Source organism: Melopsittacus undulatus, chromosome 10 (assembly GCF_012275295.1).
Source record: "Melopsittacus undulatus isolate bMelUnd1 chromosome 10, bMelUnd1.mat.Z, whole genome shotgun sequence".
NCBI classification, from domain to species: domain Eukaryota; kingdom Metazoa; phylum Chordata; class Aves; order Psittaciformes; family Psittaculidae; genus Melopsittacus; species Melopsittacus undulatus.
Window position 1 is genome coordinate 3,029,640 of NC_047536.1, and position 27,291 is coordinate 3,056,930.

General features: G+C 45.3%; 1 protein-coding gene across 1 annotated transcript in view; it reads left to right on the top strand.

Moving 5' to 3' along the window:
• Positions 1-4,880: 4,880 nt before the first annotated feature.
• KCNIP1 (potassium voltage-gated channel interacting protein 1) overlaps positions 4,881-27,291 on the top strand; it is a 238,292-nt gene continuing 215,881 nt past the window's right edge. Inside the window, exon 1 of the mRNA XM_034066802.1 lies at positions 4,881-4,983. Within this exon, the coding sequence (XP_033922693.1) occupies positions 4,923-4,983 (61 nt within the window). The 5' untranslated portion in view covers positions 4,881-4,922. The remainder of the gene's footprint in view (positions 4,984-27,291) is intronic.

Below are 27,291 nucleotides of genomic sequence, written 5' to 3' on the forward strand. Positions count from 1 at the left end.
TACCTTGAAGCACTCAAAGGCAATAGATACAGAGTGAATGACAAGGGTTTGCCAGAGACAGGCAGTGTTAAGGTTTTATTTCTGTTCCTATTATGCAAATGTTTGGGAGACAAAAAATGACATCAGAATGCCAATGCCATCATTTTAAATCAGACAGCCAATGCCATGATTCTAAACTCTGGGTATGACTGAGGCTTTCTTACCAGTCCTGCAGATGGATGTTGCCAGCTTTGCCTTGTAGGAGAGGGTGGCTGATAAACCAGAGATTACATCCCTTGGAGCTGTGCTTGGGGAGGACGTTTTCTTCTGGCAACAGTCCACATCTTTGCACAATGAAAACCAAGTCTCCCCTCTGCTTTCCTCTATATACCCTCAAAAATACCCAGATGCATAGTTCAGGATAGATACAACACAAGTAAGATCTGACTCTAGTTCACAGCAGTTGTGTTTAGTGGGAAGAGGATGTGATCCTGTGTCAGGCAGCAAAGCTGTAGCAGTCCCTGTGACCTTGCTCCCAGATTTCCACCCCATACTGCTATTGGGAAGCTGCTTGTATGATTCCCTAGAAGATATTATATTTGTATTTATTATAAATAATGAACTACTTATTTTCACCAAACCTTCTGGCCACATCCAATAAGCACCTCTCCATCACTGCCAGTGTCTGTCTGCTTTATTCTGATGTTTCAAAGTCTCCCAGATGCTTATTTAAAGCAATTGTGTAGAGTTAAGAGGTGGTAAAAAAAATCTGGAAGAGGGTCAATAAATAGTATTATGTCATGGTTTTGTTAGTCAATAGACAATTTATTGTAATATGGAATATAGTAGTGGTAAAAGGATGAATTCGGGTTTAATTGCTGGCAGGTAATGACCTATGGGGTCACTTGTGGGGGCATATCTCTGTCCTGCTGCTGTAGCTCAGGAGGTCAGCACACAGCATGGAGTGCTTGGCCCAGTGTGTGCAAAGGCTTCTGCTGGGGCAGAGGCCATCCGCAGCACATGTGCCGTGTGTTGCTGTACTTGCACAACACCTCTCTGTACTCTGATGCGTCTGCCTGTTGTCTGTGTGAAGCACTCATGGCCCTTTCCCATGGTGGCCTCTCCCCTCCTTAGGCAGTCACACAGCTCCTGTTGGGTGGACTTTCTGTGGGACACTGTGGGTTTAGGCATGGCACAGGCAGCGTGAAGCAGTGCACACCTTCAGCAGGGCAAGCGACTGCTCCACAGCTGTGTGCAGATCGTGCTGTGAGAGAGCCCCAGGAGTGCAGCTGTGGGTCTCACTGCACTGGGGGTGAGCAGGGCTATGGGCACTGCCAATCAGTACTGTGGGTGCAGTCAGGTTTGGCATAATGGTATCTCCTTCCTCCAAAGTGTTTTCAGTTCTCTGATAGCAGTTCTTACCTAGGATGCTGGCTTAGGTACCCACACAGCTAGAACTGTGCATTTGTCCATCACCATCAGAGCTCAGCCTTTATCTTACTTACCTCTAAAGGAAATACTCTGAAAACTATTTATCTCTCAGAGCATGACCATCAGTGCTTGTTCTCAACTGTTATCTCAGGTTGATACATTTGGATGGTCATCACTGGCCTGTTGTGGTAAATATCCTGATTCATTAGTGGTTCTGATGCTGCTGCTCCTCTAAGGTTTTTGCTATGAGACAAAGTGGGTGCATTTGAACCAGTGATGTGGGATCCTGTGCTTGTCTGCCCAGTGCAGACATGGGCTCTTCTCTTGTATCCATTCTTATATGTTTTAGTCATGCAAACGAAAATCCATGTAACCATTTATCCCCATGATTTCATGTGGATCTGTCAATACTGGTTTCCAGCCAAGACAAAGCTATTTTTGTTTCAGAACTGAAATTAAAACAAATATCCATTGCCCTCCGCCTCCATATACCACCCTGTTAGAAGCAAACAGCAATGCAGCTCCGGGGGTGCAATTCTCTCATCCTAAATTACTTTTTCCGGAGTATCTCACCATATGGACAATCTAATCTGTCGCTCCCAGGCCGAGATCTTTCTGCACAGCTGAGATCTAGCTGGTGTCAGGAGGAATCCTATAGTCTTTCTAGGTGCCTTTTGCTGAATAGAGGTTGTAGTGAGGTAGGGTCGGTCTCTTCTCCCAAGTAACAAGCACTAGGACAAGGGTAAACAGCCTCAAGATGTGTCAGGAGAGGTTTAGACTGGATATTGGGAAGAATGTCTTCACTGGAAGGGTTGTCAAGCACTGGCACAGGGCAGTGGTGCAGTCACCCTCCCTGGAGGTATTTGAGAAGCAAAGACATGTCACTGAGGGATGTGGTTTAGTGGTGGCCTTTGCAGTCCTGGGTTAATGATTGGACTTGATGATCTGAAGCCTTGGGTGATATGGTTTAGTGTGAGGTGTCCCTGCCCATGGCAGGGGGGTTGGAACTGGATGACCTTGAGGTCCTTTCCAATCCTAACTATTCTATGATTCTATGATCTTAAAGGTCTTTTCCAACCCAAGTGATTTGATGATAATCTGAGCAGTTCTTTAAGTTCTTAAGTGTACAGCACTGTTTTTTCTCAGTGCATAAGTCAACGGATATGTGGTTCTGTGAGTGGGCAGTGTGACAGGAACAGGAGCTCCTTGACTTCTGCTAATGACAGCTTTGCCCAGATTGAGGAGGATTCCATTTCTGACATCTTGAAGACCTCATGCCTTAGAGTAGGGGATGGGAGCGCAGTGTACCTCTGGCAGCTATTGCTTTTGGTGGGAAGAAGCTTTCAGTTGCATTGCTGCAGATAGAGGAGTCCAGACACAGTGCTGAGACCTCCCTCCTGCTGCAGGAAGGCAGGACCACCATAACCCTCACCCACTGGTGAAGGCCTGATACAGGGGTGACCACTCAGTTGTAGGAGCACAGCCCCTGCCCCAAGACCTGAGGAGGCTCTGTCATGGTACCAGAATCCAGTCAGCATAGTGATGTATTGCTGCAGTGGTAAAAGGAGAGCAGATGTCACCTGCTGAATGAGAGCTCCACCATCTCTCTGCTCTCTGTATGAGGAATGACATTTCCAAGCAGGTCCTCACCTCTTGTTTCTCATCTTGGCAACTGTGGTGTTGTGTAGGTGCCATTATGTGGTGGCACATTTGCAGTGGCCTCTGGTCACTCTCCTGCCTCTGCTGTGTGCAGGGGCTTTCCATAGGCAGGCTGTTGCCTATCAATTAATTTATTGAGTAAACACAGATAAAATATTCATAAAATACATAAAAAATATTTAAATAAGAAGAGCTGAAGAATCTCATGCAGCTTTCCAGTGCCTTGTGGAGATACCCTTAGTCTGCCAGACCCCACTTTGGGTCAGGGCCTGTAACCTGGGGCTGTGGGACCGCATGGCTGTGGGATGCTGGTACAGCATGGCAGCACTATGTATGTGCCTCAAGTCTCGGGCACTTTGCCTGCAAACAGCTGTGTTCCAGTTCAGGACCTTAGTATGTGAACAGGACTTCACCTCACCCCAGGCATTCCTCAGAATAGGTGCAGTTGCTGTGTTTTGAGTTTTAAAACAAGATTAAAGAAAATAAATTACTTTGCGTAATACCTTTTGCAACTAGCAACTATTGGAAAGCTCTTTGCTGATAGAGATGCAAACCCACTTGAGCATGCAAAGACAGCATTGCTGGTGATGTGAGCAGCAGGTCACGAAGGGCTGTGTCACCGCACGGATGCAGTGCAGCTTCTGGGGCCTCTGGGATCAGTGTGTGATGAGATCCTTACTGCAAAGTTAGAGGGAAGCTGGGAAACCTGTTGAGACAAGGTGCAGGGATGCATTTCTTCAGACAAATACAGTACTTGTGCAGATGCTGCCTTAATCCCAGTAACCCTGTGCAAATAGCACATTAGTTCTGGGTCTGAGGCTGCCTCGGTAGGTTTAACTCCTTCTGTACCTGAGCACTTGCTATCTTACCTTCTGAGAAAACATATTAAGATGTGTAGCTGATTGATTGATTGATTGATGGACTGAAATATGACAGAACTGGACAAATGCTGGGACCTCTCCTACCTCCTCCCAGCCCCTGGATCCTTGCAGAATTCTATTTCAACACTTTGTTCATTTAACATCTTTTAAAATGATGTGTCCATGCAAATCTGACAGAAAAATGAGTGAACAACTGTCTTGCACATCCTTTGCTGCCTGAGGAAGGATATGGAGGAGGATTGTGGTGAAATGTTCTGTTGCATTTACTTGTTTCCCCTGACTCCTGTGCCTGGGAGCACGGTTGGAGATTGCTGCTTCCTACCTTTCTGTCAGGCTCCTCATTAGCAGGAGCACGCAGCCCGTGCAGCTGGAGCTCTGATGCCTCCCTCACTATCGTTTCCTACTCAGAAGATCCCCATTCATCCTGATTTGGTACCCAGCCCAAAGCCCTGGCTCCCCCCCCGAGCCCCTCGGCATGGCTACAGGACTCCGGTTTAGTATGCACTGGAAGAGACGAGCTGATGCTCCCGCACTAGACCTCCAGGCTGCTGGTTGGAGCCATAAGGGATCGGGAGGAAGAATTAGCCTGTGTATTTATGTGGCAGTGCTCCAGTAAATATTGTGATGCATCTGCTGCCAGCTCTGGTCTGAGGGAATCTACCTAGCATTTAAATTGTGATGGGAGCTGTTTTGAATAATAACAGTGCAGCCGGCTCTGAGTCAGTGCATGTGTGTTGACTTAAAAAAAAGCCCTCAAAGCTTAATGCTTGCTGAACGCTGAGCTGCAGTGCTTCCCTTTCCCCCTCCTCCTTTCTTCTTCTCTTTCTTCTCTTGACTTCCTCTGGTTTGTTTTATTCTTGGGGGCTTTTGACACCGATTGTGTTCAGTGGCAGTGGAGGGCTGGGGTGAGGACTGGAAATATAACCCCAGCCAAAAGAAATCCTCCTCAAGAACTCAGAAGTAGCTTTTGCAATGGGTGCTGTAATGGGGACGTTCTCCTCCCTACAAACGAAACAAAGAAGACCATCAAAAGGTAAGACCTCCTGCTTTGCTTTTCCAGTCCCTTTGGTATATTTGCTGGGAGAGAAATTCGTATTGGAAAGGAAGGAGGAAATGAACATGTGCCACTTGCAAGTAAGGCAGCAGTGTTTGTGAGGCGCAGTTTGCAGAGTAGGATGTGGGGTGGTGGAGGAGGCATGTGGGCATGAGAGTATTGCTGTGGAGGGGTCTGGGGGGTGAAAAGCAGCTGGAATACTCTAATCCTTCTTACAGGCGTGTGTGTGTGTATGAGGAGGAGAAACTCACAGGCTCCATATGCAGAGCACTTGCAGAAGAGACTTGTTTATTTCCAAATCCATGCTTTATAAAACCTTCGAGGAGGGAATAAAATGTAGATACACAGCAAATCCTTCCCAATACCTTGTGGGTTCTTTCTTAGAAAGTATTGTTCGAGTCAGTGTTGTATATTCAGTAATCCAGCACCAAGTGTGCAATGCTGATGATGTGTGTTTTGTAAAGACTATCAAAAATTAGGAGATTATCATAAAGAAGGAGAGGAGGAGAAGCTCATGAAAAATGAGGGAATAAGCAGCTGCCCCAGGGATCTGAATCCTGAAAATCCATACATATTGGCTGTGAAATGGTGATTTTTTGGGAGCTCTGTGTGTGTAGTATTTGCTTGAGCTCTGCTCCATTTCCTCAAGGGTTAATTCAGAAATGCCAGGGTGCTGCTGAGCAGAAAGTTGCAAGCACTGTCAGGGACACATCCGTGCCATACAGAATGAGTATTGTTTAAAAACAACAGGAAAGATGCTGTAACTTCAGCAAGTCTTTCTGCTCTTTGGAAATATTCCCTGCTAGAACCTCTGCATTTAACAGTTGCTCGGTATTCCTAGGGCAGATCTCTGTTTCCACTGGATCTGTTGCTCAGTTCGTATCTATACTTTTGAATCCAAGCTGGTGTGGATTTTCTATCAATTTAAATTAAAATTATCTTTGTAAATATCAAATATCAAGTAATCCCTCTAAATACAAATAGAGAAGGGCTGTGCAGGGGATTTGGTTGTGGCAAGTGTCAGTGTCAAATTCTGTGTTCCTGGTCCAAGACAGATAGGGTAAAATGTTCTATTACAGTGTGTGCACATGGTTTACAGTTCACCTTCCTGTGTTGTTGTAATGCAGCTGTAACTGTGTGATTGCCTGGGATGGATATGGTATTACTTACAATGCAAGTATAAGTGTACAGTTATCCAGGTACCAAGTCACACCTAAAGCTGTGGGAGTCATGTTTAGGCACTGGGAAGCACAGGAGAGCTGAGCGCAGTGTGCTGGCCATGGTGGCCGTGGAGACATCAAGTGTGTGTGTGTGGTCTTCACCTGCCAGAAACCTGCAAGCTGGAGCTGCTTTCCACTCAATGTGGATCATTTTGTGTTGAATGTATCTGCTCTCTATCCCTTTGTGGTCTTGCACTTGGCTCAGCTCTCCGGTGGAAGGAAGAAATTGCTTTTCTGTTGAGTTCATGAGTAGTAAAGACCCAGCATCTGGTCACACGTTTGAACATTTACAGTGGGCTTTGCTCTTTCTGATGCCTTCTGGCAGTGGCACTTACATTTATCAGGACTTGTGTTCCCTGAGTTGTGTGCTCTTGGCTGATGTGTTATCCATGCTTTGTTGCTGGTTGGTAGGGTACCGAGTTGGAAAGTTGAAAGAAATTACTTTTCTTGGCTCTTTTCAAAGGCAGTACAGAATTTCACACCTTTCAGTCACTATTTACCTGACAGAAAAAGACAACGCTGCTGGTTTTCACTCTCTTCAGCCAGTTGCAGATGTTCCTCTATACTGATGCCCAGAGGATGCCCAGCATGTTTGCTGCATGTGCCTCTGGGTTGCTTGGTGTATTTTACTTTGACTGTGAGCATTTCACTTTGTCTGCAATGAAACATTGAGATGTACTTGAATACAATGTGAAATTGTTCTTTGTCTGAGCTAAATAGTGAGTAGAACTCAATTACAATCGCATAATGGGTTCCTTAGTGCTGCTCACCTGTTCCCTCAGCATCTCCTCCAGCCCCTGACGATGCTGGTGGCCTCTGCTGGACCATGCCTAAGAGTATCCATGTCTGCCTTGCACTGGTCAGCCCAAAACTGACCATGGCACTCTGCTGTGTTCTGAGTAGAGGGGAAGGCTCACGCATCCCAGCTTTGGTTGTGTGACTGTTGGTGCAGCCTGCCATGCAGGTCACCTTCTTGGCCATAGGGCATCTTGCTAATGATGCCTGGGTGCATCTGCTCCCTTTGATGTTGCTGTGTATATCTCTTATTGAACAAAGTGTTTATTACCTGTTTTATTATTAGATTATCATTACTATAATTATTTATTTCTGTGTTTATTAGAATAGTTCAGGATTTATGTAGGAGATAAATATTGCTGCTAAAGTAAGGGCTTGAAGAAATGGTTATAATAGGGCTAGATCCACATCTCTGCAACTATGCTGCCATCTCAGCGAGTATGTGCTCTTCCCAGTAATTTGAAGACAGTTTGTATGTCTTTTCTAGCTAAGCAGCTCACACAGGTTTCTGGAGCTACGTACCTTTGGTATAGTCAACTAAAAGCAATGTCTATTGTTTGAAGAATAGGGAAAATAAAGCAAGTTATATATCAAGTGAGGAGTTTCCATAGTTAATATCAGTGTGCATGTGATGGATCCCAGCAGTGGCCCATGCTGAAGCCTTCCAGCCTCAGTGCCAGACATGGCTCCACTGCCTGGGTCTGGGGAGCTGGCAGTGAGAATGGTGGCTGGTGGCTATTCCAGCTGTGAGCAGCAATGCTAGAGGGTATATTGTAGCACTGTTCAAGAGTACAGGATTTAATTGTACATGTTTCATTAAAACAGTAACATGTTTTAGTGAAAATGGGGAGCCTGAATAAAGGCAGGAGTAGTGCAGAAATTGCCTTAAAGTGGAGAGCAATGGTCCAAGTGTGAGACCTTATATCTGGATTTGGACAGTGTTGTGATGTGGACAGTGTTGTGGGTTTGTAGAGGCGAATATAATTTGTTTAGCTTGAATGTGAAAACTTAATCCAATGTAAGTGGACATTTTGTCTAGGCAGGTTATGAGCTCAAAACACAGTCCTGAGCAACCTGCTGCAGTTAAACCTGTCTTGAGGATGAGACAATCTTCTGAGGTCCTTTCCAACCTCATCCACCCAGCTGTGGGATTATTGACACCTTAAATCCGAAGGGTGTAAGGACTTTGAAGCACCAGGAACAGGAAATGCTGAGAGCTCAGTATGGACTAAACACCAGCAAAGCTGAGAGGAGTGCTTGGTCCTCTCTCTAGTATGTTGGCAGTTAGCACTTAGATACAAGATTAAGAATTTCAAGTTACTTGTATATCCTCCAGCAAACATAAGCAATAAAACAATAAACGAGTTAGGGGGGAAAAAACCTCAACCCACAACACTGAAAGGCAGAGAGCCAGCCCAGCAGATAATGCACACACAGACACATCTCTAGTTTCAACTAGCTGCAGAAATAGAGATGTTTTTCGTGTGTTCTTACAGTCTGCAGCCAATCGTGGCCAAATTTGTGGCTAGAATCAGTCATTTCCAGATTTGTCATGGAAACGTTCGGATTAGCAGCTTGCTAAAGCAGGGGGAAATTCTTGTTTGGATGGCTTTCCCTCTGTGGCAGTGTGCAGTGGGGATGGGGACACTGCCATGTGTGGGTAAATTCAATTCCAGCCGAAAAGAAAAATCAAGGAATAAGAGATTCTTTTCTCTACAGAGCACCCACCTCCTACTCCCAGTGTAAAGGAAATATAACTCGGATACTTCTCAGCCCCTGAATCTTGTTGGCCTTAGAGCTACAGGCTTCAGCTCTTCCCCTGACCACACCAGCAGAAGGCAGAACTGGTTTTGGCTGGGAATCTGAGCCTGTTGAATGAGAGTAACCAGAATTTGATCCAAATCTAAACCATCAAGAGGAGCCCACACAGTTGTTTGATTTTGCAAGGGCTAACAACAGGAATTTATACAACAGCAGTTGTGCCATTTTTATAATGACTGACATCTAGACTTTGCTTTGGAGGAAAGTTTGCTTTGAAATGGCTTATTGGCCAAAAGCATCAGGTTTTGTGTCTGATCCACTGTTGGGTCACCATTGTCAGTCCTCAGAAGAATATCTGAGCTCCTAATGTCATGGTTGAGCCCTTTCAATTCCCTGCACTTGAAAAATCTGCTTCTCTACTCAGATGAAGAAAAGGTGGTTCAAGGGGTTTCAAGGAATCAGTCCTGTTCAGCCCTAGCCCTACAACTGCAGGATGGGAATGCCAGATTTGGGCAGGGTAGAGATACCCTTGATCTTTATTTGCCCAGTATGTACCATTGCAAAGCAACTCTTTGTAAGCTGTTTAGAGCAGCTTAATTCTTGATAGGCCTTTGAAATTCATCCAGGAGGAGCTGCAAACTTGCCTTTATCCCTCAAAAATCTGTTCAGGTTTGGCAGAAAGAAAAGCTTTGCAAGTTGCCCTTCTCTTGCTTTCTGCTTCTCAAAGAAACTTGTCAGTCTGCCACTGTTGAGAACAAATGTGTGTCCCCTAAAGACTCAGACCATACAGGCCTGTGTCATGGGTAGTTTGTTATTAGAAGATCTCAGTTCCCTATTTCCCTTCTAGAGCAAGCAGAGCATCTTCCCCCTTATCGCAGACCTAAGCCTGCAGGTGCTTGAGGCAGTGGAAGGAATTGCTGGTTTGCTTTCTCCTGGCTGAGTCCGAGAGCCCATAGCACAGCACTGATATCTCATTTTCTCTCCCTAGTCCTGTCTGATTGTCGCCTGATGCAGTGTGACAGGTCAGGTATGTTTTTGGCTGCCTGCACTGAAACCTGAGGCTTTGACAGGCAGCTTTTGCTGGGGAATTGTCTTTGTAAGGGGTACACACAGCAGCACTCTACAATGACACACTCTTGGTGTACGCACTCAGTCAGCAGCAGTTTGGAAACACTGTGGTCATTAGCAAGTGTTTTGTCCAAACGTGCCACTTGGCATGAAACTCTTTGGTCTCTGAAGTCCAATGGGGTGCCTGGGGGGCTGCTCAGAATCACAGCAGCCAAACACCCATCCCAGCCATGTGCTGGGACATGTCTGAGGTGGGTGCCATGGAGTTTGTACCCTGTTGCCCATGTCCTCAGTAGCCCTGGGCCAGAGCACACACAGCCATGGGTTTTACTTGGAGGGATTTGTGACTGCTTCTATTCCCCACTCCCTAGCTTTCAGCCAGAATGAATTTAGCTCTTGTGTAGTCACTAAGTCCAAATTACTTCCCTCGTCACTTGCTTTGTTTCCTGCTTGCTTCCCTATAAATTCAGCTCCTAGCAGTGAGGCAGAGTGATCTCAAATACCTGGGCTTAAGAATGGATAGCACTGATTAAATTAAAGTAAGCTATATATGTCCCTGATTGCTTCCCACAGGCACATAGCTCCTGCCTGGAACACTGTAGGCAGACCCAGGTTGGAGGCTTGGAATAAAGAAAAACAGATGGAGGAAAGTAGATTCTACAGTGTGTTACATGTTGTGTTGCATTAGTATACATACGTGCTTATTTCCTGCCCTTGGGTACAAGTACTGTGTGCCACTCCAACCACAGCACATCCTCAGAGAGCCCTCAGATCCCACCATAAAAGAGCTGATTAGAGACCTGATTTCACTCTTGGCCTTGGTGATCTTCCAGCCTTTATCACCAGCTCTTCCAGGGTGACTTCCTGGCTATTTAAGATTGGAACGGGCACTATGAAGCACTTAGACTTTTGCAACTGCAAATATTTAACACTGTAGATGCAAAAAGCTTGGAACTTCAGTGTTAGCAGAGGGTTTGGCTGATTCCCAGCTCTACCATTATTAATGTCACCACAGATGTAAGCTGGAGTCCCTTAGGGTTGTACTGAATTTTTGAGGAACACTTTATCTATAAGGAAGCAGACCAAGGACAAGCAAAACAAGCTGTAACCTCCTGCTGATCTTGATCAAACATGAGGGGCAGAATAAAGATGTTGACTTTTTCCACTTACAAGTGTGCAGTCCTCCTGCTTATTTTGATATTTACGTAAGCTTTACTGAAAACCCTGAAGATTGGTAAATTCTGCAAGAATTAAGTAGTGGGATGTGTTTTTTAGCCCAATGTTTCATAAATCAGAATTGATATTAATTGTGATTATTCACCAAAACTGGCTTGTAATTTTATTGTAGTTTGAGACATGACTAGAAAAGTGTGATTGCTAAAGCAGTTCTTCTGTTGCAATGAGGGATACACCTGGGTATTTGTGCCGAGTGCCATGTTTCTCACCCAAAACCATTGCACAGTGATGCAGAAAGTTTGGGTTCCTGTTCAGGGTCTCTGGGTCATGCTGCCACTTGCATCATGGCTAGTTGCAGGGTAGAAAACTTGTGTATGTCTCTGAGAGGTGTTTCCCTGCACAAGTGCAGGATGCTCTAGGCACCCTGTATCCTTTGCAGGAAGGTACCAAATTGTATGGCAAGGGTCTTATCCAGCTGGGAAATGGAGGTTAGAGCTATATGGCATCACAGCAGCATTTGTAACCAAACTAGATTTAGAGTTCCAAGCAAGGTATTTAATCATAGAATCAGAATACCAGGTTGGAAGGGACATCAAGGATCATCAGGTCTAAACTTTCTAGGCAGGCATGACCTAGATGTCCCAGCACCCTGTACAGTCATCCTTTTTTCAGCCTGATCTTTCAGCTTCTCCTTACATTCATTCTGAGGTGTCAGAGGGAATAACTGTAAGATTGTTTGCACTTAGCAAACAAAGAAGCGATTAAAAGTGTGAACTGCATCCATTCACATCTTCAGGATAGGCAAGTCCAAAATGAAGGAAACTGTGACCAGGTGTGTCCAATCTGTGTTTGTGGCTGTCACTGTGAGGTGATGCCATTGGTCTGGACTGAAAATGGCACAGGTAATGGTCAGATAACTTCTGATTGCAGTCATGATAATGAGGATGTTACTTGGGATGGGCAGGGGGCTGGGGCTCCTCAAGGATATGAACAAACCACAGCTGAAATGAAGTTCACAGGCAGCAAGCATGGCTGATGGGAGGCAGGGGAGGACTGTGCCCCTGGGAAGACATGGGACAGAGGAGCTGCTTGGGACTCAGAGGAGCAAGCAGGATGGGAGCCGGCCCCAGCCCACCATAGGGAGGTTTTAAGGAAGACATGAGCCGGGTAACAGAGCTGTCCTCTCCTGGCAGAGCTCTGCTACATCTGTTTGGCTTTCCTCAATCCAAACATTCCTTTCTTGACAAACTCAACAAGCGCAGCTCTTCACACACACATACATACACACACATACACACATACACACCAGTGTTTGCTTTCCTCTTGCTCCAGGAAAACCCACCTTTCCCCAGGCTTGCTCTGTGGGTTGTTGGGAAGTGCCACAGCTGCTGTTTCTAACAGCCAGCACGCAGGGACAGGACAGTTTATCCTGTGGCTGGGAACAGCTAATGGAGAACATGATTGTGCTGCTGGAGGCAGGTTTCTAGGAAACCCGTGAGACTCCTGCATCGTTCTGCTGAGGGTCCTTGGTGGGAAGGGAAAGTGTCACCTTGGAAGGAAGGAGCCCAATTACAGTGTGCCAGAGATCAGTTCTGAACATTAGGGCCTTTTAGTGCGCTGAGAAAAGACCTGTTTCTGCGTGTCAAAGTCATATGCAGGAAAACCTGGATGAAACAAGCCATGTTCGCATGATTTGGTCAGTTAGAGCAACAGAAGCTCAAAAGCTATGATAACAGTTCTAACTTTGCCTCCCTGCAGCTTGGGGTTGAGTTCCAGGTTCATTTACCCAGGCTGTTGCTTTCCTCCAGTGAGCGATGCTGCACATCAGCCTCACAGTTTTTGATTATCAGCTGAATCCACAGCAAGGCCCCCAATGTAGCACATGAAGCTGCAGGAGCTGTTTGGTCTCTGTTGGGCACACACAGAGCCCTGTGCAGGGGAATGCCATTAGCTCCTGGCCTGCAAAATATCAGCAGCCAGCACAGCATCTGCAGGGAAGGACAACTTCCTTTAGGGAAACTGCTTCATCCCATGCAAGTGAGTCCCGTGACACAACAGGAAGCATAAGCATCCCTTTGGACCCTTAATCCTCACTTGCACATTGCCATCTGAGCTGGGAGCAGCATGTGAAAAGAAACAAATGTGAAGCAGGAACTTTTGTGTCAGTGCAAAGAGGATTGCTGTCTGCTAATCCTAATAAGCCAGTGTAATTCAATTGACACACTAGTTTACATGCTTCACTGGGAGAGTCAGATGTGACCCCAAACTGTGATACCAGCACCCCAGGAATTGAAAGCATGTCCTTGTGTGGATCTGAATCCCTGTAAGAACCTGCTTGATTTTGTTTAGTATTTTCATACGTGAGCCTACAGAAGATCTAGTTTGCAGTCCTGTGCGTAAGAATTAGCCAGGCTGCAGGCAACTAGACAAAGAGCTGCACTGGGATGTGAGGAAAACTCTGCCTGCATGGCCATTTGAATGTACTGAATGACAGGCAAAGGTAAGCATGTGCAGCTCGGCAAATGAAATGGGGTCCAACGAGGCCCATTCCTGTTTGTGTAGGCAGCAGCCAGACCTGCAGGCAGAGCAGGTTTGGTGCTGGGAAAGAAAGGCAACCAGAGACAGATCTTTCAGGAAAGTGCCTCTCATTTCCAGGTCTTTAAGTCTTCAAAATGGGCGATTTGCAGTAGCAATTTGGCATCCTCTGCTTGGCAGGAGTTGAGGACATTACAGCCCTATCATTTCTCATCACCTCTGCCATAGAGCACTGGGCTGCACGTGGCTCGCCGCAGCGCTCCAGGGAAGTACACTGTCAAGCAAGGGGAATGTTGTGCTCAGGCATTTTCAGGGTAATGCCATCACATATAGCACTTTACATGGCTGCATTTGCATCTTTATTTTAGCTGATGCTGCTTTTTCTTTTCTCTCTGTCCTGACTAGTGATGGAGGTGAAGCACACACAGTTCAAAAGTTCAGGCAATCAGAGCACTGTGTGCTTTCCTCAGGCACTGGTTGCTGCTGTTCAGTGATGCACAGGAGAGAACACAGCAATGTGCCACTTCGAATGTCACCCACAATTCACATCAAGGTGATTGGTGTGTAAGTTAAATGTGGGGCAATATCTGTTGCAGCAAACTCACTCCCGTGTTGTACGCACTACTGCTTTGTACAAACTACCAAAGCAAATTAGACTAAAAGCTTGGTCCAAACATGAAACTTTCATTTATATATGAGATGTTTTGGGACCTTTGGAAATGCTTTTACTGGGAATGAATTTTATCACATTTCCGCTTTGTTTTTAGCAAAACACTCTCCCTTTAGAGCTGCTGCCTGGAAATTATTGGTGGTGGGGAATTAGCTGGAAAATGTTCTGAACCTCCATCTGGATCAAAATGAGACAGAGAGTTGTTAGAAGCTGCTGAGGTGTGAAGTTAACAACCCAACACTGTGATCCCTATGTGATCCCTCAGAGAACACAAAGCAAGCTTCTCATTTCTACCTTGGGTGCTTCCCCTTCACTCTTCTGTGCCACTGTCTTTCCCTTGCTTTCCAGTAGTGCTGAAGCTGAGGCCAAGCAAATTCTAGAGGTACATGCATATGTGGTAAGGTTTCCACCAGTGAGAAAGTTACAAACTACTGCATTCCTGAAAGAACAAAAAGCAAGGTGTGAGCCTTTGATTATCTATCTCCCATGTCTCTGTGAAGAGCTGCTTTCCTGCAGAAGCCCACACAGATCCTGCTCATTCCCTAATGGCCATGTTTCTGTCCTGTTAGCCATGAACATAAGGCAGTCTGCTTCAAGAGCTTAATTTCCCTACAAATTAAACTCCTGCGGCAGGATGAGGTGAGGACATTGTGGCCAGGTCTGTGTCTCCACAGCACGTACTGCCCAGCATTTCCCAGTATGTGGTTTGGGAATGCAATGTTGCCAAGCCACAGAGCATCAGTGCCTGTGGCCATCTCACCAGCTTGCTGTGATTTTATGCAACAACTGTTCGAGCTGCAGAGGTTTGCCCAAGCGAATTGACTGTCACTGCCTGCTTGCTGATTTAGTTTTACTGCATTTTGTTAAGCATTATGAAATAGCTCCCAAGCATGTGAGATTTAGGAGAGTGGGAGGTCAAAGCTACGGCTTCATTATTGGTGATGTGGGCACTGTTTTCCAGTGTCAGACAGCACAGAAGCCACTCTGCTGGGTACTACGGCAGGTACATGTTATGCGCATAGGTTCGCTGTGGATGGGGCATTTGGCTCAGGAGTTTGTGTGGCTACTACCAGTGGAGAAGGGCAGGATGACATTAGGCAGCTGGTCTGACACAACATCCACCCGCAGAAGCAGCACTCCTGCTGTCAGTCAGCTGGCAGTCTGTATTGTGGCAGATGTATTGTGGCAGTGGTAGGATGGCTGGAATAACAAAGACCACTTTCAAAGACCATGTCTCAGAGTCACTGTCTTCAGCAGTGTCACCATGTACATTGCTTTCTGCAAGCAATAATGCTTGAGGTTATTGGTAGTTTCACGTCTGTGCTTCAGGAGGCAGGCAGTGCTATGGACAGGCTACATGATGCTGAGATAGTTACATGTACAGTTCTCTTCCCAACATGGGCAGGCAAATGTTTCTTCCCTATTCCATGATGGGGAATGCAACATGTTCAGGAGAGTTCATTTCCTCTACACACCTTATGTTTAGGAACTCTTTTATTGGATATGCGGATACAAGAGAAGGAACCAGTTTTACCCTTTGTGATGAAGGAGCTCAGGACAGTATGGTGGTTCTTGCAATACTGGTGGATTAAGCAACATTGCAGCACAAAATTGGCCATTTCCCATCACTACCTGTTAGGTATGCTAAGGGCCTGAGCTCTTCCATAGCAGAACTGGAGGGACAAGTGAGATGTCCTGACGGGTGGGTGAGAGAGACTCACACAGCACACTGTGAATAGCTGGAGAGCTGCCTTCTGCACAGGAGAAGGGGTTTCTTGCACTGAGGTGTAGAGATCAAGAATGGTTGTGGACAGTGGATGTGGGGCACCAACAAGAATGTTTGTTATCATCAGCAAGTGGGAATGTTTGCGTGTGTCCTTTGCCCGGAGTGGAAGTGGACAGAGAAAGCTAAGAACCTGCAGAGCCAGGCTGGGTATAAGTGCATGGAAATCATCATTGCCTTTCTGAAGTCTCTCTAGAGTGAACAGAATTCAGCAGTAACCATTCAAATCCTTCTGGCTTAAAACCTTTGTGCATTTTGAAATGTGTCCTTATTCCTATCCAGGCAATGCACCCTTAGTCAAGTTGAAGTCACCTCAAGCTAAGTGACAGGATCCGCTAATGTACATTTTTACTTTCCTTCTATTTCCCTGATTCTGAGCCTGATCTTTCAGTAAATAGTGTTCTGGATTTTAACCTGTTTACTGCTGTGAAAGGTGGTGTGAAGGATCCTGCAGTGGGGAGAGAGCTGGAGGTGTTGGTGTCTGTGCTGGGGAAGGCAGCAGAGCGCTGCTCCAATTCTGTGTATAGTGAGGTGCTTTCTAGGTTTGGTTCCTATAGAACAACACATTTGTTAACAGAGTATTCTTGTACTAGTAGGAGAACCTCAAGTTGATTTGCATTTCCTGATGTGCATAAATGTGAAGATGCTGCCAAAACTGTCTCTTTCCCTCCTCTGTTTTCATTGTAGACATTCCAGAAAATGGAGCAAAATGTTTTTCTCTGCTGTTTGGTTCTTTGTTTCATGAATATTCATTTCTGGGACAGGCACTCCTGGAGCATGTGGCCAAGTGCTCATGCCTGGAGTCTCTGTAGGCTTCTGTAGCTTTGAAGCAGAGAACTTAGAAGATAAGTAAGGTATCTGTAGAATTAGAGAGAATTTAGAGGAACAACAATAGAGGTTTTAAATTCCTATAAGTTCAGTCTCAAAGCCAGAGGTGAGTTTTCACCTGCCTTATGCTATCGTGTTAGAGATGTTTATTGGACTGCAATAAGAAAGATGTTTGCAGAATGAAAGTGCTCAAAAATGAGGAAAATCTCTTGTTACCATCTTCTGTTGTTGTTCTCTGTAATACAGGTTGCAGTAGACATCGCATTACAGAAGGGATTTAGTGATGAACAGTCTTGGATGCTAAACCTGCTGACACATGGCAGTATAGGGGAACACCAGAAACAAGCTGGATAGCTTTATTTTTGCACTACAATTAGTCACCCTTAAAACCTTCATAAAACAGATGTGGATTTGTAAAACCCAGCTCCAAAATCTCCTTGCTTCCCAGCTGGAATGTATGCAGGATTCTCTATTTGAACATCTTAAGCTGGCACATGTCTTGTTTACCTTGAGCTTCAGCTTTTAAACTTCAAGTGTAGGAAAAATGTTAGCCTGACTTTTACAGCATCCTCTGGGGCTGGGAGAAGGGTCTGAAGGCATGAACTAATAGCTCAGGAACTCATCAAGTCTTGTCAAGCTTGGTTCAGCCTGGAAACCTGGAGGCTGGCTCTGGCAGGGATGCAGCTCTCTTCAGTGAGTTCCTTCCCATTTACTGCAGGGGTACACACTTGGTGTTGCAGGTGGGCAGAGAGAAGATTAACAGGTTCATTTACAGGCTCTTGCTCCTCTTGGTGGCAATAAGCTACTTAAAAGAGCCAAGCTTATCTAAGCTAAAACTCCCCTCTGGCAAGTTAAAGACATTCCCCCTTGTCCTGTCCTTACAAGGGGCTGGAGCACCTCCCATATGAAGACAGGCTGAGAAAGTTGGGGATGTTCAGCCTGGAGAAGAGAAGGCTGCGTGGAGACCTCATAGCAGCCTTCCAGTATCTGAAGGGGGGCTACAGGGATGCTGGGGAGGGACTATTCATTAGGGACTGTAGTGATAGAACAAGGGGTAATGGGTTAAAAGTTAAACAGGGGAAGTTTATATTGGATATAAGGAAGAAACTCTTTACTGGAAGGGTGATGAGGCACTGGAATGGGTTGTCCAGGGAGGTTGTGAATGCTCCATCCCTGATGGTGTTCCAGGTTGAGCTAGACAGAGCCTTGGGTGATATGGTTTAGTGTGAGGTGTCCCTGCCCATGGCAGGAGATTGGAACTGGATGATCTTAAAGTCCTTTCCAACCCAAACTGTTCTATGATCCTACAGGCTCTTTAAAAAAATCTTCAGATTTCTGGTTTACTGTTGCAAAACAAATTGGAAAGCAAGCAAGAGGCTTGTATAACCACAAATGATGTGGTCCTTATTCTCTGGGTAGAAACATGTTTTGTTTGAGAGCTTCCCCTCTAGCAGCCTCCACAAGTTCCTTTTAAGCCAAATAGGACATGGCCTTCTGTGCAAGGCAAAAGTAGAACAGGGTTTTGTCCCTTTGAACTATTAATACGGATCACAAAAATGTACCAAAAGATACAGAAGCCTTTAAGAATATGATGAAACCTTGGAGATTATTTATTTTCTAGTACAGCTAGTATGGTACTTATTGTAAAACACAAAGCATGTTCTGATAGCTTCCTTCCCTGGTGGAAAAGAGGGCAAAAAGGGGAGTCCAAATTCACTCTCAGTTAAAACCTCTTGAACCCTGAATGTCCTTTTTCCCTTAAAGGTACTGTTCACAAAGACTGAGCACACTGCTGCTGGCTTCTGAAGGAGATAGGAAGTGTGGGGGATGATAACTCACCCAATATCAGCCTTGGTCCCTGTGCAGAGTTGAAGGGAATAAAGCATCCTCTTCATGTATCCATTTTCTCCCACATGGGACAGTAATCATCATATCAGTTATTCCAAAAGAACTCCTGCATGTACAATGTCTGTATGGTTTATAGAATTATTTCAATATCTACAGATACCACTTCTCTAAGGAATTTTGTCCTCACATCTTATATAGTAAATTTATCTGTAATTGTCTCGTACTGCAGAACCCACTAAACTTGAAATATTTTCAGTAATTAATCATAAATATTAGCTCTATTGTCAGCAGCAACAGTTTGGATTGCTTTATTGTAGGGAAGTGGGAGGGAGCCACTGTTTTGGCAAGTGACAAGCAAATAGTGTAGTATTGAAAGCCAAGTGTTGGATGGGAGGCATTAAATCCAGGAGCAGCAGATATTCAGAGTCAAGTTCAGTGGTGAGTTTCTTGCTGCTGAAGTCAGCAGGGCTGAACACACGTGTGAACTGCAGGTTGCTCATCCTCAGGGAGAGCTTCAACTGGGTCTTGTGAATTCACCCTGTGGAATGGGGTGAGGTTTGTGCTCCCAGCCCTGCTCTTTTCTCCCTTGCCCTCCACAGGATCTGTACCTCTTCATTACCACTGTGATCTTCCCACTCTGGGGTTGCAGGCTGTGGCAACACTGGGCTGCATTTTGCTGTATGAGTAAACATGCTGAAAGCCATCAGCTTTCCCCACGTGTGGGGATATCGTACCTATAGCCATACTGCTGTTCTCATAGACAGCCCGTGCCAGATGCAGTCATCGCCTGTGTGATTTTTAGCACAAACTGTAGGCTGCTTCCCTAAGCAGATTCTACCTCAGTACTCCTAAATGTAAGTACACAGCAGTAGACAGCATGCTGTAGGGAAAGCCTCCCCAACAACAGCATGCGTGAGCACTCCCTTTACACTGCTGTTTGCCACACTACGATGCAGCCGCAGCTTCACCTTAAGCAAAGCAACTGCACTGCCTGAGGCTGAAAGTGCCAGCCCTGCTCTTAGTGTCCTCAGGATACTGGCATGAGGTGAGATCCCAGGTGCCACTGTGAGACTGGAGGCATCATCCTGCATACAGCTCAGCAAGCTGTGTTCTGTACAGTTCTGTACAGAGAAGGATTATTGAATTAAAGCCATAAATTTGTAAAGGCGAAAGCAGGATGTCTTGTTTGTGAAAAACCCAAACCCCGTTGCCTTTATCCACAGATCTTGCCTAGCTCATACAGACTTTGTGCTAACAAATGGTTTTAATCTAGCTGTAGCTTTTTCTTTTTTAATCAAGCATGGCAGGAATAGGAGTGATTGATATTGAGGAAAAAATGCAGATACTCAACCTCAGAAGTACACATCCTATCTCTGAGTATTCCACTTCCTTTTTCATCCTTTCAAAGAAGCAGATTAGATTTTGCCTGAACTAAAGCCATTAAGCCTTCAAAATATGAAGGCTCACTTTATTAAGCTCTTCAAAAGGAGTCCAAGGCTTATTCCAACTCTTGCTTTGTATGATGGGCTGTCCTGAACGGTTTCACTGCTTCCTGAGCTTCAGGGATGAGCTAAGAAAAGGATTTTGCCCTTGGCAGAATGGGTTTTTCTTCACTCCCTTTTTGCCATGCCCGGAGCTAACCTGCCTCAGGAAGCCCCTGTTGGAAGCTGGGACTGAAATGACTAAGAGAAAGGTCAAAGAAGCTTGAGCCCTGTGTATTTTTGTGGTAGACTGGTGATGTCCTGATGACATGGTAAGAGGTTAGGACCGGAATGAAGAAGGGCTTGTGAAAATTCATTGAGGAGATGCCCAAGAGTTCACAAGCTGATGTCAGGAGCCCACATGGTTATGTTTTTATGTATGACATTAATCTCTTGCTAGGACAGTAAGAATTGCCTCACCAGGCTTTATATGTGTAAGCTGAAATACAGTACAACAAACAAGTGCTATACAAAGCCAGGTTAGTGGTTTGTGCATGGTGCCCTGGGTTCTGCTGATCCCAGGACACAGGGACACATGCAAAATTGCTCCAAGGAAGAAGCAGGACTTGTTTTTCTTGTTAAAAACTGGTACAAACCTCTTTTATCAACATTGTAGTTCCCCTGTGTTAGTCAAGGGAAGAGGTATTTGGTATCAATCTGTAAAAGGAAAATTCAAAAGATAAAGACAAGGGTGGGTGGGAAGGAAAGCAGATAATATTATTAAGGTGGCAATGGGAACCCAAAGGTCCATCTAGGCTGTAAAAGGATGCAGGCAAATAGGACACATCCCAGAGCAGTTAGTGCAAGCTAAAGATCAGTAAACCCATGTTGCAAAGCTGCTCTGAGATCTTGACTTCAGCTGGAAGAGACCCCTCTGACTGATATTTTGTTTATTCTTACTATTCACACTGCTTTATTCTTGGTGTTTTGTCTCATGCACCAGAAGCAAGGAACTCTCTAGAAAGGCAGCAACTGATGCAGCCTTGGCTGTTGCATTACCGTTACATAAAGACAGAGTTTGGGCCTTGGAAACCTTGAGGTCTATTACTGTTACAAGCCATGTGAGATGGGACAGGTGGGGACAATAACTGATGGCAGCAGAAGCATCAGCAGCTGCCTGGGCACAGGAAAGAGCTGTGCTCCTTCTGGATGCTAATCTGTTTTTCACGGCTTGATGATTAAATATGGCTATAATATAGAGGGGAAAAATTGACTCATGTTATACAGTCCATCCTTAGGCTACTGCAAAACCAGATTCCCTGTAATCCAAATCCCTTGGCTTTGGATCACTGTGGATTATGGCCCCTGTAGCTTATTTTCAGCAGTTAAATTGCATCAACAAACTGATGAGTTATATCTACTGCTATAATTAGCACCTGAGGAGAGGAGGACATGAGCTCTTAACGCCGGAACAGGATGAAGGATGTCCATGGGGTGGGCTCTGTGCTGGGGGTGTTACTGAAGGCTTTGTGCAGGCTGGCTAAACAGCTCTCGGAACAGCAGGTGTCGGTGCTTCCACTGCGTAGCCAGGTTGGAATGGCTTAGGTGGAGAACTCTCAAGTCTGATGTTTCCCATCTAATCCATGTGTAATCATATACAGGACAGCAGGATCTTAGGTGCTGAGTGACTGCCAGCACAGCAGTGTAAACATTAACACTTCTCAGCCCAACCACCTCCATGTGCCCTTCAGATGCAGTTCTCTCAATCTCATTTCTTCTTGTTCGAGGTCTCAAAGGTGAGATGAGTCAGTGAGCACTTGGGGCCGTGGAGCAGAGATCCCTTCCCTCCTCTGCTGCCCGTTTATGCCCTTTGCACACACTCAGGGTGCAGCACAGTTATCTTCGATAACGAAGTTTTGGAAATGTATATGTAAAATCTGTGACTTGCTCAGCTCAATGTGCAGTGCAGATCCATTTCCCTCCCCAACCAGAGAAGCAGCAAACCCCAGGGTAGTGAGAGATCGTATTGGCAGCTCAAACTGAGACACATATCACCATCCCTGGCTGTGGATGAAGCCTTTAGTGCCATGGGTTAGTGGTGACCTCGGCAGTGCTGGAGAGTGGTTGAACTTGGTGATCTTTCAGTCTTTTCCAACCTGGTTGATTCTGTGATTCTATGAAATATTTCACTTTTCAAAGCTCACAGTATCTCTTGCAAAGGAAGCCTCTCTGGGTGTTGTGGAGGATGACAGTGTCCATGGGGAATGGGTCATGGGCTGGTAAAACAGCATTTTGGGTGGTGGGATGTTTCCTTCAGCGTGGGAAGTGCTCAGTGTCATCCTTCAGGTAGGGCTTTGTAGCTTTTCCATAGGATTAGTGAACTTGTATCTGCATAAGGTACTCCTGGAGGCCTTTAACAAAGCACTTAAATGTTTTCTACTCTTCCAGCTTCAAAACTGCTGTATTTTGAATAATAAAAGGGCCCTGTGAAGAACTTATTCCTGGTGCAGGTTCTGCCAGTGTGCTGTCCTGCTGCCAAAGCTTCTGGGCTGGTCTCCAGGCGTTTTGGCACTGATTATTTTAATTGCTTCTTGATTTCAACATCCTGCTCTTTTCTAACCTTTCTTTTTAAATTCCTACTTGTCTTGCTATGTGATTCTCCTCCTTTTCTTCCCTTTTGTGTTCCTGATCCTTTCTTCTTTCTCCGGATGTTTTGCTGTCTCCTTTCCACCTCTCTGTTCCTGCTGTGGGGAGGTATCTTGTGACTCCTTCCCATCGCTCTGATGCTGTGCAGGTGCTCAGGGGATTTCTGTCAGAGGTGGGTGGTTCGGAGGAAAGGGGTTGTATTGCACCTGAGAGGATGTGAGCCCCAGCATCCTATTCCTCTGCTACCATTGCCTTCCTGACTGTGGTGTTTCTGCTTTCCTCGAACAGCAGCAACCATCCAAAATGCTGCCAAGTCTTTCTGACCCTAGCTGCCCTTGCAGTTCCCTCCATGGGCCAGTACTGAGTAGCTTGCATGTTTCAGGCACTCTGCTTTACTGCTTTACAAATGTCTGCGGCAGCTACTGCACTTCCCTTCTATGTCAGGATGCTCGTCCTCGCTTATGTTTTGGTCTTTGCTTCCTTCCACACACCCCCTTTGTGCAGTGTTCAGATGGCTTCTAGCTTCACTCTTATGCAGACCTGGTTTCGTCCTTACTGCAGGAACTTTGGATTTTTTAATGGGATTTTAAGTACTTAAAAAACCAAAACCAATAATGAACTTGAGACCAATTCCTCCTGCAACCCCCTCTGTGGTAACCTGTTGAAAAGCATTTTCTGTGCTGCTTGGCTTTTAAGCACTGGGTCAGTGAGGAGGGAATCAGCTGGGTGCTAGTAAAAAGCCTTTGCATCACTTCAGCCTTTTGAAGGGGCTTATGTGGTTTGTCTTTGGTAAAAAAAACTTTGTGCTTGACTTTTTGGGGGCTGGATTTTATCCCAAATAAGCATTTTGTCAACATAACTTTCTGGTTTGGTCTAAAAATGCAGCGGTGGAGCTTGGTGTTCCTGCTTTGTACAGGCTTGGGCAAATTACTTCTCCATAAGCACAATATGGTAACTCATGGCATTGACATTTCCTATGCCTAATATAGCATTTTGAATGTGAGAAACTTTTGCTTCTGATTTGTCTTATCAATTTGGCTTGTGATGTTCAGAAATGACATTTAGTCTGTGAAGTGTTCAGTGCTGTTTGTGTCCAGTTCATGTCACATGGGGATGCCGAGTGACAGCAAATGAGAGCCTCAAGGACATTGTATGACACTGCATGTCTTCCTGCCCCCACATCAAACATCAGCCGCTACTTAGGTGACTGTTTTCCATGGTAGAATTAAACTCCCCAGTACCCTCTGTTTGAATAGGCTCTCTAAATACAAAGACAGCAACTTCGAGGTCAAGTCCCAGAGTCGTATATAGCTGGAGCCTACAAAGACGCATCTGTGTATTTCCCTTGTTCGTAAACTCTCCCCAAAGTATTTCCTATCCTCACTGTTCTCTGATCTCATACATATGTTCCTATGTACTTTTCCTTTTGAACTGGATTTTGGGGTTTCCTTCAAAAAGCTGTGCAAGTATTTTGGCATATTCCAAATGTCAGGGAACAAGAAGCCTAACTGGTGTCAGGGGCAGTTTGGATGGTGCACATATACATTGGAGCTCCTGAATGTGCTCTAGAAATAATACCATATCTATCAGAGTTGGATTCTGTTGGCTAAAGCTTGTGAGTGCACGTGGGTAACACCCAGGTACAGCACAGTGTATCTGGAGCAGGTTTGTGGTGCTTTTACATGGGTTTTTTTACATGGGCTGTTTTTCCAATGGGAAGTGCACAAACCTTCTGCATTTGGGATCCCGGGGCCTGTGCCAGGGAAAAAATGAAGCTTGAAACATAAGAGTAGGTGGGTATAAGAAGAGCACTGCAATGTTTTTGGGTTCTGCCAGGAACTGAAGTCCTTCAGAGGCTTCAGTGCTGACAAATCTGCAGCCAATAGTACCAGAGGATGGTCCTTGCAGTTATTCAAGGTTTCAGAGATGTATAATAAAGGTCTATTTTTCTTTCTCTGTTTCCTTTCTATGTACTTTGTGTTGCACACAATGTGACAGTGAAATCTCTTCCTGCCTCTCATAACAGGTTTCAATTTTCTTTTCCATAAAGCAATTGTACATCTCTGTGTGAGAATCACAGGGTGCTCATGTCAGGGGAAGCCAGCGACATGCCTGTTGTGTTGCTGCCTGTGAAGCTGCTGGAGCTCATCTCCTGTAACCTGCACCATGTCTAAAGAGCTCTGCAGGAAAGGCTGTGCTGGCTCTGGGGTGGCTTAGCCTGAAGTTGGATTTTGTACCTGAATCTAGAAAGATTTTCCTTAAACAAACCTAGCAGTTTTGATGGACTTAAAAGGAAATTGTCAAACAACTCTCCCTCAAAGTGAATTTCAATGAGCTCTAAAAAGCCATCCTACCTGTGCTTCCAAAGAGCTGTGTCACTGCGTGGCTCGTGCTGTGCAAACATGTAGAGATTATTCATGCATGTAACATCCACTTTACACAAAGCAGCTTTTAGTTAAAACCCATCTTACACAGTGGGGCAGAAGTGCTTTAAGGTGTTTTGATCTTTTAAACATGGATTTCCTAAACCAGCCATCACTTTGCCCAGCAGAAGCATCTCTGCTTTTACTGTGGCAAGTCCCTGGAGGTGCCATGACAACAGTGCTCTCTCTCAGGTGCTCACTGTGACTTTGATGAAATCTGTGATATAGAGTGTGGCTATGTTTTAAATAAGGGAACAAAGCAAAGAGCTGGAAAACTGTGGTGGGTATTTCTGGAGCCTGGGAAGAGCATGTCTGCTGGCTGAGGCTGGAAGGAGCCTCATCAACATGCCTGAAGGACAGAAGTGTATTCCAGAAATCCTCAGATGCATCTGTACAGAAGCAAACATAGAAATGTTGGTAGTGGGTGAAAATAATTCCAGTATGCTGGAAATCCTGGTAAAAATGATGGGGAAATGGTTTGTGATGCTTTGAAAGGGAATAGGGGAAACATTGCCACCTTCTTGCTCTGTCTTGTGCTTTGCAGCTTCAATTCGCGATATTGATTCACAGGGTCTGTGGGTTTCCTTCCCAGAGTGTGTGGTAGTGAGTGGCTACACCCAGCATGTCCCTCCTGTCCCTGCACCTCACCAGACTGCCCTAGTTTGGTAATGGCCTGTGCCAAGACAGATTTACCTATTAGTCAATGGAAGCAGTAATACAAAGTTCAGCATGTGTTAAAAATATGGGCAATACTCTTTGGCTCTTCCGTGGCATAGCTTCTTCCGAATCCTTTAGAACCATATCCCAGCTAGATTTTCAGGCAAGGACTCTTGTCTGTCTTTGTTGCAAGAAGCATATACTTGAGTTGTAACTTGAAGATGTAAAATATGGAAGCATTTGAAAAGGTGCTTTCTCATGCTTCAGTTTTTACTTGGTGAAGGTAAAAGACCTGCCTGCATGCCCTGTGGGTGGAGGGTGAATAGGAGGGGAATGTCGTCTGTAGGTTGGAAGTGCATGTTGTCAGCAGGAGTGATAGACACTCTCTCCTGGCTGATCACTCTCCTTAAAGAGCCCAGGCTCTCAGGGTTGGTTCAAGGCTGTACCACCACCATGGTGATAAGGTCCCCCCTGAGCCTTCTTGTCTCCAGACTAAGAGAAAGCTCTTAGGACATGCTCGAACACATGTGACTGGGGCCATGAACCTTTGTCTTATTTGAGCATCCCAGGAGGCTGACCCAGGATGAGACCCATGAACTCCAGGGTGGGAGCCAGGAGAGCCCCACTTGCAGGCACAACTAAAAGTAGAGACAGACTTTTCCGTAGCTTCCAGTTGATCTTGCTCAGTTCTGCTCAGGTGTAGCAGGGTTTGCCATGGTGCATTGTGTCACCAGCAGCCTACAACAGTTCACGGCTGATCTATTTGACATTCATGCTTGGTGCAGAAATTCTGATTCCTCTGAACTTTCTATAAGCAAGGAACAAACTGAAACATTTTAAATTTGCTTTGCTCCATGAAGCACAGTTGGCTTCCCAGAGTCATAAAGCTGTAATTCAGAGCAGTACAGCAGCTGTAATCACACCTCTGTCTTGGGCAGGGGTACATTTTACAGACTGATTAGATTGCAGAAAGCCTTTGAAATGAAATACGAGGTGGCTGCTAATGGAAACTCAACTGTTACACAAAGCAAACAAATGAGCAAAGTAATCCTTGCACAAAAAAATAGGCACTTGATCCCCCACTATCCTGTAGAAAGTCATCAAGTTGTTTCATTTGCTGAATCAAATGTATTTTAATCATATTCCAGGCAGTCTGTTCCCCATCCTGTGTAGTGGGTTTTGATTCAATCATTATAAAATGGTGCTATTGCTTATTTATATAACAGGCTGGATCCAACCCACTGAAGCCAAAAGGAATCTTTCTTGCATCCCCAACTCCTTTTTTCTTTATAATGTTCCAGGAATGCGTGGGATCAGAATTGTGGTTTAAAACTAACACTAAATCACAGAATCATGCAAAGAACCAGCATAAGAATTATGTCTTGCCTGGGAGACTTTCAATCTGCTTTTTTCTTTTCTTTTTTTTATCATAGTCAAGATTTCTCATGTTTCATCT